General features: G+C 34.2%; 1 protein-coding gene across 6 annotated transcripts in view; it reads left to right on the forward strand.

Annotated features, from left to right (window-relative positions):
- LOC134692807 (arginine-glutamic acid dipeptide repeats protein-like) overlaps positions 1–5,926 on the forward strand; it is an 83,404-nt gene extending 77,478 nt beyond the window's left edge. For 5 of the 6 annotated variants that reach the window (XM_063553369.1, XM_063553370.1, XM_063553372.1 and 2 more), the window contains 3 exons: positions 408–674; positions 2,574–2,743; positions 4,959–5,926. In XM_063553369.1, the coding sequence (XP_063409439.1) occupies positions 408–674; positions 2,574–2,743; positions 4,959–5,045 (524 nt within the window). In that variant the 3' untranslated portion in view covers positions 5,046–5,926. Of the gene's footprint in view, positions 1–407; positions 675–735; positions 907–2,573; positions 2,744–4,958 lie in introns of all 6 variants that reach the window. The other variant, XM_063553371.1, reaches the window with a different exon arrangement.
- The last annotated feature ends 7,897 nt before the right edge of the window (positions 5,927–13,823 follow it).

The raw sequence follows: 13,823 nt of genomic DNA on the forward strand, positions 1-13,823 counted from the left end.
GTGTCAATTGAAACCTCATACTATATGAAGAAGAAAAACACCTCATACTATGTAAATCTTGTGATATGCCAGATTTTGCCTTTTGTGTATAAATATATTTATGATTTTTATGCTGATATGCCTTACAGAAAGTTGGAGGGGCAGGGGGATATTAAGAAGCACATAGGTACAGGGAGAAGCTGAGAAATCATTTATTTATTTGATGCACTGATATAATACAATAACATAACATGTTCAATAATATGCTTATACCAGTGTTTCGCAGACGTTTAAATTCAAGATCAATCTGAAAGTACCAGAAACTTACAGATTTTGTTTTGTTTTTTGCCAGCATGCATTTCAAATAAAATGGCTAAAAGTAAAAGTGTTGGGATTTGAAATTGTTAAACATTGTCTTGTCCCTATAGGGTTACCCCCACTCCAAACAGCAGAGATGGCATACGCAAATACCTTAGAAAGATTGTCCATAGAGAGAATGCAAGCAGAGAGGCTTGCCATGGTCGATCCCATGGCAGCTCACCAATACGGGATGGCGCAAAGACTGGCTGCTGCAGGACACACCCACAATCATGCACACAACCACACCCACCTACATCTACATGGGCAAGATCAACAGCCGCCACCGCCACTCCACCACCCACTGTTTCCCCATCATATGATGCCCCTCCCCCCAGGTAAGGAATCAAATGTTTTATCGTTGTTTTCTCTAATTACTACCAATTTGTGTTCTTCCAGATATTCTACAAAATGACCAAATGACCGGGCGAATGATATACCAAATATACTCACAACGCCTCACTAATGAACAAATCTACCTACAAAGGGTTACAAATGAATGTATACTTCAAACAAAGCATGAACGAAGCTTGCTAGATCCAGCCTCGCATTTGGTCTATCAATTTTCCCGTAAGTCCTCTGGGAGTAAAAATTTTCTCAATGTTTGCTTCTTTTTTCTTTTTTTCTTCTTTTTTTAATGGCTGTCTCAGATTTTTGTTTTCATGAAAAGTGACATACATATTTAGAAATACTGAATTTTTTTTTAGAAAATTTTCTGTATATATAAAATGAATATTGAATCATTAAATTTTTCAGTTTAGATTTTGACTCTTTATAATAAACAGCTTGATTTTCTGTTCATTTTGCTTGTGCTTACAAAGTTTATCAGGAAATCATTTTTTTTTTTTTTTTTTTTTTTTTTTGTTCTGCTTTGAAATTTCAAACAGCTAAATATTAGTGACAAAACTAAAAATATTGATTGTATTAACTGAGACAAGTCTTAATTTTGTTGTAGTTTGGCTGTACTATATAATTGTTGTACATTATTTGCTTGTTGGCATTAAAACTGTACATTGATTTGTGACCCACATTAGTGAGGCAGATCACATGACAGTATACTGTAACTATTTTTAGAAAAAAAAATCCTGAACTATTTTTAGACATTTTGTGTAAAACAGTTTTATGCCATTAAATTAATTGTTTCTTTTGTTTAGATAAAATATTGAGGTTACAGTATACTGTCATCATCAATTTAAACTATACATTTATTTTACTTATATGCATCTCAACTGTTCCATACAAATTGTCATAGAGATGATATGATATATACTGTGGATTAATTTATTTATTTTCATGGATTAAGGAAAAATTATGATTGTTTATACTTGGATTTTATGATTTTGAAAGTTTATGCTTACCAGCCTGTATAAATTAACACCAGCATTAACAGCTTTCAAAAGATCAACAGCTTATAAAATTGCTATTTTGATGAAGACGTAAAATTTTGATTCACTTTTACCTATGCCTTCGAAATCCATAAAAAACTAATCCCCCACAAATAGATATGAATCCACAGTATGTAGTTCTCTTAAATTGTTTTCATATAACATTATTCATTTATTGTGAACATTTCTCCTTAGAACAGTTGAGGAGAGATTAAAATCTGATCATATTATTACATGTTTGTATTAGATTTTGGATTTTCAAATATCTTGACTAAACCTTCATTGAAGAGACATTAATTGTTGAAATGTGCATCTGGTACAGTAAAATTGGTACTGTTTATTTGGTAAATGAAGTTTTAAAAAATGTTAATTTGAAAGAAAGCATGATATGAATGATATTTCTATACAACAGACATTAAAACAGGAGATGGCATGAGACAAGTAGACTGATCAAAATCAAGAAACAACATAGAATTCAAAACATTGCATAATGTCTTCAAAATTAAAAAAAATGTATTTATCAGTAAGACACTTTCAAATTCTAAACAAATGACTTTTATTGTGTCTCCCCTTGGTATAGTTACAGTAAATTCAGAAATTATTGGGTTTTTTATCTATACGAAAAATGGGACTTCTTGAGTATCACAACAATAACTTGCATTTTGGAGATTACTTATTTTTCCATTATAAATGCATGCAATGATTCCTGAATTTACATTATTACACATACATTTTATTGTTGTTCTAGTATATTGCCCCATGTCTGTAATATATACTGATACCTTACTGTTATATTTATTATTAGTTTACCTACTGTTGTATATACTGATATCTTATTGTTATATTTATTAGGAGCTGACCCACTAGGAGGTGGTTTACCAGGATCCAATACACCTGTGTCACTGCCCTCCCCACTGGTACACGGTCTTCCTCCACATGCTGGACTCCTTTCAAACAGGGAACAAGAAATGTTACAAAGTGATCTCTACAGAAGGGCATATGACCCGGCATTTGCTCATCAGGTTAGTATTCTCATATTTTATAGTTTTATTTCAATGGAGTTATTTCCCTTTAGTATTCTCACATTTTATAGTTTTATTTCAAAGGAGTTATTTTTCCTTTTGAGTTTTGTAAATGAAATGAGAATTTTAAATCTTGTTTTATCTTATATTTTATGTCTCTATTCCATAAAAAGTGATTGAATTGTTATCTGTCTATCTATTAGCCTGTCTGTCTTTTGGTTCAATTCTCACACTGACTTGGGACAATATACCTCCTGACAAGGTCCAATCTCAATCAGGATTTGACTTAGTAATGGATACCTTCCTGACAAGCTCCATTCTCAATCAGAATTTGACTACGTTCTGGATACCTTCTGGACAAGCTCTATTCTCACAATTGATTTGACTGTGGCTGATCCAGGGGGAGGGTTCTGGGGGTTGGAACGCCCTTTTTTTTGGACGATCAAAACATTTGAATGCAGACATACAGTTGGAACACCAACCCCCCCCCTTTTTTTTTTTCTTCAAATGACTGGATTCCCCCCTGTTCGACTTAGTTCTGGATACTTTCCTGACAATTGCACTTCTACCACTGAGTTTACTTTGTTCAAGTTGAATTAACAATTAATTTATGCTACTGTTGTCCATATGGTGGCTGCCTTAATAATAATATTTATAAATTAAAGGACACAGAATTTTAATCATTTATCTATCTTTATCTTGAAATCATATGTTTTTTTGGATTTTAAATATTTGATTATTTCCCTTTGATATTACATGAACATGGTTTTGAAGAAAACAAACTGCACAAGGGGAAAAAAAATATCTTTTCTTAATTTTCTTGATACTTTATCTATATTGTACATGTGTACTAATACTCTTATTTTTTTTTTATATTTAGGATAAATGCACGCTAAATTGAAAGTCAATTATTAGCAACAAAGCCAAACTTTTGTTTTATTTTTTCATACATTATAATTGACTTTCTAAACATTATTCTTTTCATTTTTATTAGTCATCCTTGTCCGACTGGTATTTAAAGTCAGCATCAAACAGCTATGCGGTATGGGTTAAGGCCGTACAGTGACCTTTAGTTGCTAACTTCTTTATCATTTGGTCTCTGGTGGAGATTTGTCTCATTGGCAATCATACCACATCTTCACATTATTTGTCCTCTGTGCAATGCTTTATGGGGGGATAAAAATAATGTCAGTCTCCAGTCTTGTTAGCGCTCTTGATATGTACAATTCTTCCCTGATTTTAATAAAACATATTTCATAGATTTATATCAGCAATATCTTGCACAAGATTGAAAATCAGTGCTGATCAAATATTTTAAGCAAGATATTCCCCTTGAAAATGTTATAACCGAAATCTCTTTGCATTTACTCTAAAGCCTTCATATCTCTTAATATATTTATAAAAAGTTTTATAAAACAAAAAAAGGGTGCTGCTTTTATCAGTTATTGCCAATATATCTTCGATAAATAAAATATGTGAAATGTGGGAACATTGGAACATTGTTGTTTTATTATTTTTAAATAAATAAGTTTTCTGTCTCCAATAACACTTACATTCAGTCATTACCCTTTATGGCACCAAGCTATGACAATAGAGGCTGCATGATTATGAAGGATGCAACTAAAGGTCATAATACCCCAAAGATCACACAAAACATTTTAAAGGGACACATAATAAAAAATATTGCAGCTGAGAAACGTTACCAAAAAAAAATAGAAAAAGGGATACTAAAATAAAATAGAAAAGGAGATACTATAAGAAAATAGAAAAGGGGATACCAAAAGTAAATAGAAAAGGGGATACCAAAAGAAAATAGAAAAGGGGATACCAAAAAGAAATAGAAAAGGGGGTACCAAAAAGAAATAGAAAAGGGGATACCAAAAGGAAATAGAAAAGGGGATACCTAAAAGAAATAGAGAAGGGTATACAATAAAAGAAAATAAAAAAAGGGGATACCAAAAAGAAATAGAAAAGGGGATACCTAAAAGCAATAGAAAATGGGATACCAAAAGGAAATAGAAAAGGGGATACAAAAAAGAAATAGAAGAAGGAATACTAAAGGGCAATTGAAAAAAGGGAGAGTGGTAGCAGCAAAAATTAATAGTAAATACTACTGAATATTAAAACTCGAAACACCTTAACTTTTTGAAAATAATGAATTGATATGCATGACTCATGTATGATTGTCTAATAAAGGATACTTATTTCCTTTCAGTTATCAGCACAAGCTGCTCAGCATGAGGCCATTCAAAGACAGATTCAATTAGAAAGAGAGAGATATGGTCCCCTGCCACCACATTGAGATAAAAGATAGTGACTTTAAAACTGTGGAGAGGAACCAGTTTGCCTCAAAAAATTAAAGTTTGTTCCATGTGTGATTAAGTGGATTAGAGAGAATAACAAAACAAAATGGATGTTTAATAAAAAAAATATGTTTCTCTCTCAAAATGAAGGAGGCAAGTTTCATCTTTATTAGGCAAAACAGACATTAATTCAAATGATAGTTTTTATTGCATTGATATAAGGTGAAACTTTGCAGCTTTATGAATCACAAAATATGTTAATGTTAGAATAATGATTGGTTTATGAAGAATGACAACTCCAAACTTTTGGAACAAAGTGAAAGATATAGCTAATATTTATCCACTTTGATAATGGAAGGAAAAGGTTGGAAAGTTTATTAAATGGAATATATATTAATGCAGTGATATACTTAAGTGTTGTAATTTTCATAACAAGGCATTATATAAATATGACAAGGTGCAATTAAATGGCATGTGCAAACAAAGTGGTGTCAGTCCTCCACAAGGATGTGTTCCATGATCACTGGCATCTATATCATTGAGGATCAGAACTAACTGTTAGATTCAAATGCATTTAACGGCAAAACATTATCAAAGTCACATGACATGTGTACATATTGAAGAATTCCATTTGCATTGACAGTATTAGTTTATTTATAGACTAAGTGTTTATATGTTGTATATTTTCATTAGATGTAAGTTTATTTCAATGATGAATGAAATCCAATTGCAATCTTATTTTCTATGTAATATATATAATTGTTGATTGTAATTCATACAAATTCTTTAAACAAGATGACCCATTCCCACAGAACACCATCTTGAATGGAACCAGTGTATTTCTAGTTTGCACTGAAACAAATAAAAGATCAAGATTGTGTTTATTCTTCATTATGATTACAAAATCTATTAAAAAATAATTTTGAGTCACATTTTTTTGGTGAAATATGTGTATCGCTTTAAAATTATTTTTATGCAAATTACTTAAAAAGATTCTCTTACTTTAAGATCTACAAGTAGATCTATTTGCATTTTAATTCTCTAAAAAAGAAAAGGGGGAAATATCAAAGCACATATAGTGGATTTAAAAAAATGGTAGTAAATGTTACAAATAGTGTTTATTTTAAAATTTTACCTATCCACAGTGAGCAATGAGCCCGATTAAGCTTAATCCTTTGATTGGAAAACAAATAAATAAATTGATCTTTAATAACTTGATTTCAGTAGTTCCATCTCTGCTACATGTGCATTTTGTTATAAAAAATGTTCATTTGAAATCTAGAAACAGTTTATTTCTAAATGATAAACATTAAAAGAATAAAAGAAAATAATTGTCAGTCTGTAGTTTTTGGAGAGATTGGTGTTTTATTTTCAACTCTTTCCTATGGCATCACCAGGAGGTAGACGTGTAAGACACAAACGTCCCTTCATACACTGAAATATAGTTCTAAATCACCAGGCTTTAGCAATATAAGACACAAACTTCTCTACATACACTGACCAACTGTGCAAGGGCTGTATAGCCAGTCAAGTTCGTTAAAAACTTCCATTTGTTGCATACACTGAAATATAACTCCAAATCACCAGGATGTAGCAAGATAAGACACAAAATCTCTAAATACACTGAAATATAGTTCCAAATAGCCAGGATGTACGTACAAGACATATATAGCACCTCTACATACACTGAAATATAACTCCAAATCACCAGGATGTAGCAGTATTGGACACAAAATCTCTAAATACACTGAAATATAGTTCCAAATAGCCAGGATGTACGTAGAAGACATATATAGCACCTCTACATACACTGAAATATAGTTCCAAATAGCCAGGATGTACGTAGAAGACATATACAGCACCTCTACATACACTGAAATATAGTTCCAAATAGCCAGGATGTACGTAGAAGACATATATAGCACCTCTACATACACTGAAATATAGTTCCAAATAGCCAGGATGTACGTAGAAGACATATATAGCACCTCTACATACACTGAAATATAGTTCCAAATAGCCAGGATGTACGTAGAAGACATATATAGCACCTCTACATACACTGAAATATAGTTCCAAATAGCCAGGATGTACGTACAAGACATATATAGCACCTCTACATACACTGAAATATAGTTCCAAATAGCCAGGATGTACGTACAAGACATATATAGCACCTCTACATACACTGAAATATAGTTCCAAATAGCCAGGATGTACGTAGAAGACATATATAGCACCTCTACATACACTGAAATATAGTTCCAAATAGCCAGGATGTACGTACAAGACATATATAGCACCTCTACATACACTGAAATATAGTTTCAAATCACCAGGATGTAGCCGTATAAGACACAATTTGAAACTCCATCCTTTCATTTCATTATTTCATGCCAAAAGACTTTAAAAGGGTATTTGATGTATCTCCACTAAGCATGTGACATTAAGGAGTAAGACCAAAGATTGGGCCCTTTGGAGACAGAAAAATGTGTCCATTTAGGTTACTTGTCTTCTGGGGACTCTTGCCTAGTGAACTAGGACGTTAAAAATCTGGATTAGTGTGGTAGTGTTGTACAAAGCAGGGTTAATAATCATATAACATCAACATACCGTATAGCGGGTTATTTTCGCGGGTGTAAAATTTCGCGATTTTCATTGAACAAGGTATACGAAATATTTTGGCGGATAATTCATACCTTTGTTAGTACACCTTTAATTTGGCGGAATTTATTTTGGCGATTTTGTTCTAACCGCGAAAATAAGTGAAAATTTGCACCCCACGAAAATATCCCGCTATACAGTATTCTCTTCCTGAATTTGTGCTTAATTTGACACTAGACATTAATCAGCCACCGGTCATTAAACTTTTGATCCTATTATTAAAAGTGTAACACTGCTCTGAGACGACAATAAACAAGAAGTTGATCATATAATTAAGTTTAATAGTGACTGCTCTGATCTTGTAAAAAAATAAGAGGTGGCAGATACATAAAGGATATCAAAATTAGGAAGTTGAAGAGAAGCAGTACCATGGTAAAGGAATAAAGAGATAAAAAGACAAACAATGGTCACAAAAACACTACATAGACAACTAAAGATTAAAAGAAAACACAATATGAACTCATCAAAAACAGGCTGGTCTCAGATGTTCCAGTAAGGTAGACAGGTTCTGGGCTGATCCAACTAGAATAAAACAACTTCTTTCTATGTCAGTTAACATGATTAACAGCTCAAATAATCCAGCAACCTGACCTTAATATTAATATTAATCAACATGACATTGTAATAAAAACTCAAAACACAGTTAAACAACTCTTTACCACAATAGTATGTTAAATACATGTATTCGACATATGCATAAGTGTCTTCATTCTGGACCAAATAAAGCATGGGGTATAATACATCTTATAAAAACCACAACATGTAGATAAATTCTCGTAGGCATATTTTTTTCAAAATGATTCAGAGGAGATTGGGTGAGTGCATGATGATTCAGAGAAGATTGAGTGAGTGCATGATGATTCAGAGGAGATTGAGTGAGTGCATGATGATTCAGAGTATATTGAGTGATTGCATGATGATTCAGAGAAGATTGAGTGAGGGCATGGTGGTTCAGAGAAGATTAAGTGAGGGCATGATGATTTAGAGGATATTGAGTGATTGCATGATGATTCAGAGGATATTGAGTGAGTACATAATGATTCAGAGGATAATGAGTGAGTACATGATGATTCAGAGGATATTGAGTAAGTACATGATGATTCAGAGGATAATGAGTGAGTGCATGATGATTCGGAGGATATTTAGTGACTCCATGATGTTTCAGAGGATATTGAATAAGTGCATAATGGTTCAGAGGAGATTGAGTGAGTGCATGATGATTCAGAGGAGATTGAGTGAGTGCATGATGATTCAGAGGAGATTGAGTGAGTGCATGATGATTCAGGGGAGATTGAGTAAGTACATGATGGTTCAGAGGATATTGAGTGTGTGCATGATGATTCAGAAGATATTGAGTGAGTGCATGATGGTCAGAGGATAATGAGTGAGTGCATGATGATTCAGAGGATATTTAGTGAGTCCATGATGTTTCAGAGGATATTGAATAAGTGCATAATGGTTCAGAGGAGATTGAGTGAGTGCATGATGATTCAGAGGAGATTGAGTGAGTGCATGATGATTCAGAGGAGATTGAGTGAGTGCATGATGATTCAGGGGAGATTGAGTAAGTACATGATGGTTCAGAGGATATTGAGTGTGTGCATGATGATTCAGAAGATATTGAGTGAGTGCATGATGGTCAGAGGATATTTAGTGAGTGCATGATGTTTCAGAGGATATTGAATGAGTGCATGATGGTTCAGAGGAGATTAAGTGAGTGCATGATGATTCAGAGGATATTTAGTGAGTACATGATGATTCAGAGGATATTTAGTGAGTACATGATGGTTCAGAGTATACTGAGTGCGTGCATGATGATTCAGAGGATATTGGGTGAGTGCATAATAGTCAGAGGATATTGAGTGAGTGCATGATGATTCAGAGGATATTTAGTGAGTGCTTGATGATTCAGAGGATATTGGGTGAGTGCATAATAGTCAGAGGATATTGAGTGAGTGCATGATGATTCAGAGGATATTGAGTGAGTGCATGATGGTTCAGAATATAATGAGTGCGTGCATGATGTTTCAGAGGATATTGAATGAGTGCATGATGGTTCAGAGGAGATTGAGTGAGTGCATGATGATTCAGATGAGATTGAATGAGTGCATGATGATTCAGAGGATATTGAGTGAGTGCATGATGATTCAGAGCTAGGATATTGAATGAGCGCATAATGATTAAGAAGAAGTTGAGTGAGATGATTCAGAGGAGATTGAGTGAATGCTTGGCGGTGATTCAGAGGAGATTGAGTAAGCGCATGATGGTTCAGAGGAGATTGAGTGAGTGCATGATGAGTCAGAGGAAATTGAGTGAGCGCATGGATGATTCAGAGGTGATTGAACAAGAGCTTGGTGATTCAGAAGAAATTGATCGAGTGCATGATGAGTCAGTTGAGATCGAGTGATTGTAACTATTTAGTGGAGATTAATCGAGTGCCTGATTATTCAAAGGAGATAGAGTGAGTGCATGTTGATTCAGATGAGATTGAGTGAGTGCATGGTGATTCAAAGGAAATTGCGCAAGTACATGGTGATTCAGATGAGATTGAGTGAGTGCATGATCAAGGAGATTGAGTGAGTGCATGATGATCAAATGAGATTGAGTGAGTACATGATGATTCAAAGGTAATTGAGTGAGTGCATGATGGTTCAGAGGAGATTGAGTGAGTGCATGATGATTTAGAGGATATTGAGTAAGTGCATGATGATTCAAAGGAGATTAAGTGAGTGCATGGTGATTCAGAGGAGATTGAGTGAGTACATGCTGATTCAGATGAGATTGAATGAGTGCATGATGATTCAGAAGAAGTTGAGTGATATGATTCAGAGAAGATTGAGTGAGTGCTTGGTGATTCAGAGGTATTGAGTGAGCGCATGATGATTCAGAAGAGATTGATCGAGTGCATGATGAGTCAGTGAAGATTGAGTGATTGTAACTATTTAGTGGAGATTAATCGAGTGCCTGATTATTCAAAGGAGATTGGGTGAGTGCATGATGATTCAGTGGAGATTGAGTGAGTGCTTGATGATTTAAAGAGAAGATTGGTCGAGTGCATGATGATTCAAAGGAAATTGCGTAAGTGCATGGTGATTCAGATGTGATTGAGTGAGCGATGATGAAAGAAATTGAGTGAGTACATGATGAGTCTAGGGATATTGAGTGGTTGTTTGATGATTCAGTGGCGATTTAGTGAGGCATGATGATTCAGAGAAGATTGAGTGAATTCATGTTGATTCAAAGGAAATTGCGCAAGTACATGGTGATTTAGATGAGATTGATTGAGTGCATGATCAAGGAGATGGAGTGAGTTCATGATGAATTAAAGGAAATTGAGTGAGTGCATGATGATTCAGAGGAGATTGAGTGAGAACATGTGGATTCAGAGAAGATTGAGTGAGTGCATGATGATTCAGAGGAGATTGAGTGAGAACATGTGGATTCAGAGGATATTGAATGATTGCATGGTGATTCAGAGGAGACTGAGTGAGTGCATGATGATTCAGAGGAGACTGAGTGAGTGAGTGCATGATGGTTCAAAGGAGATTGAGTGAGTGCATGATGATTTAGAGGAGATTGAGCGAGTGATTGTTGATTTAGAGGAGATTTAGCGAGTGCTTGATGATTTAGAGGAGATTGAGTGAGTGCATGATGATTCACGGGAGATCTGCATTCAAAACCTCTTCTTCTGTGGGGTTTTTAAGGACGGCTTTCCTACTGGAAATTGCTCCCTATATGTTCCTAATGTTGTGTTAAAAAAAAAGAATCTACTTTATGTTTGTGGGGTTTTTTTTTCCTTTTGTTGTGAGTTTTACAAGAACCTATAGTGTGTCGCTCATTTGTTGTTTTTTAACAGATGTTACTTATTTGCTTTTGAAATATACGACTTAAGTTTTGATCAGTTGCCCCAGCCAGTGGTCCTGTGAGAATCGTGTATATGCACTATCCCACGGAGGTACTTACCATGGTAGTGTAGGTTAATTGCAAACTGGAACCAGACATTGACCTGTTCTCTGTCTGATGATCAGTCAGGCAGAGGACATGCCACTGTCTAGATCCAGTTTGCTCAATAACTCAATAATTCAAAAACTCTTACAAGTCATTTTATTTTTAAAAGTGTTAGATTTATTAGTTAAGCCACAATGTATACCATAGGTGTTGCTGTTGTTGTTGTTATATTACTTTATATACGTCTATTGTTTACATGTGTGTAATAGTAGATAAATTATGTTTTATGCATACTGTTAACATTATATTTAGAGAGCCTTATTGAAAATTGGTTTAATCCAAAAGAGTTACTTTCTTTAAATAAAGATATTATTATTATTGAGTGAGTGAATGATGATTCAGAGGAGACTGGGCGAGTGCATGACGATTCAAAGGAGATTGAGAGAGTTTTTTGGTGATTTAGAGTAGATTGAGCGAATAATTGTTGTATAGAGGAAATTGAGCGAGTGCTGGATGAATTAAATGAGATTGAGCGAGTTCATGATAATTTAGAGGAGATCTAGTGAGTTCAGAGGAGACTGGGCGAGTGCATGACGATTCAAAGGAGATTGAGAGAGTGTTTGGTGATTTAGAGGAGATTGAGCGAATAATTGTTGTTTAGAGGAAATTAAGTGATTGTTTGATGATTTAGAAGAGATCGAGTGAGTGCATGATGATTTAAGTGAGATTGAGCGAGTTTTTGATGATATAGAGGAGATTGAGCGAGTTCGTGATGATTGAGTGAGCGCATGATGATTCAGAAGAGATTGAGTAAATGCATGATGATTCAGTGGAGATAAATTTTTTGACCCTTTTTAAACAAAAAAAAATGTTTTCCCGGTTTTTTTCCCTGTATGCAATGTACCTCTCCAGAATCCACCACTTGTTAGAATTTTGTTACATTTCAATAATTAAGCGCCTTAAAATATTGAGTACAGTTGTCTGCTCTATGGTCGGGTTGTTGTCTCTTTGACACATTCCGTATTTTCATTCTCAATTTTATAATTCAGAGTAAGATTATGTGTAAAGTAAGATTTGTTTACGCTCTATACTGCTTTATGACTTCACAAGCCATTTTTACTAAGTTTTAGTGAAACAATTCATTTACGAACTTAACAAACGAGCTATTTTAACTTCACCTTACAGACACAATTTACAAACCTTAAACTGAAAATTCACATGTAATTTATTACTCATAATTTTGATCATAAAATTCAAATTAATATAAAGTAATACTGTTTGTTTATACTGAAAGTTTTATTTGGTTAAGTTTTATCAAATACCAAGGCGATTTTTCTGTGACCGGATGAATCCCATCTCTTGAGCACTTCGGAATTCTATACCTTCAATATTGCCAACATTGTCACTTCTGTGTATGTGTAACATAGCAAGACCACACAATCTGTATTCCGTCATTGTTGACCTATTCCATGTTTTGAGGTGCCATAGCGCAGAAAACAATCTTTCACCGTGACAACTGCAAGACCCAACTGGCAAGACTTACAGAAGCAGTAGTATTTGCCTTAGGGAGCTACCATTTGATTTTTAGGGGGGGGCTAGGATGAAATTTGAAAAAATAGGCAGGACAGGAGTTTTTAGTAAAATAAAAAGGCAGGATGAGACACTTGCAAACAAAGAAGTCAGGACGACAATTTAACGCGATAGGTAAAAAAAGTCAGGATAAACTAAAGAAAAAAAGAGGGCAGGACCGAACAGAGTGAAAAATAAAAAGGCAGGACAGAGATTACAGCTAAAAAAAATGCAGGACAAAATTTTTCATCCTAGCCCCCACCCCCACCCCCCATATATGACCTATAGTTGTGAAAAAATAAAGCTGAATCAGGTGAAATACAATAGTGCAGACATTGACAAATAATAAAATTTTTATGTCGATCTCTGGTGCAGATAATCAATCAGCTTTATGAAAAGATAACTGAAATGTAATCTTAATGTCTCTGAAACACTATATTATACAATTTTAAAATAAATTCTATCATAAATCAACATATAAAATTGAGAATGAAAATGGGAAATGTGTCAAAGAGACAACAACCTGACCATAGAGCAGACAACATTGAAGATATGTTTAAAGTGGCCTGGGACAAGTTTTGAAACAGTTTGGCGAG

This window comes from Mytilus trossulus, chromosome 12, assembly GCF_036588685.1.
Source record: "Mytilus trossulus isolate FHL-02 chromosome 12, PNRI_Mtr1.1.1.hap1, whole genome shotgun sequence".
Lineage (NCBI taxonomy): Eukaryota > Metazoa > Mollusca > Bivalvia > Mytilida > Mytilidae > Mytilus > Mytilus trossulus.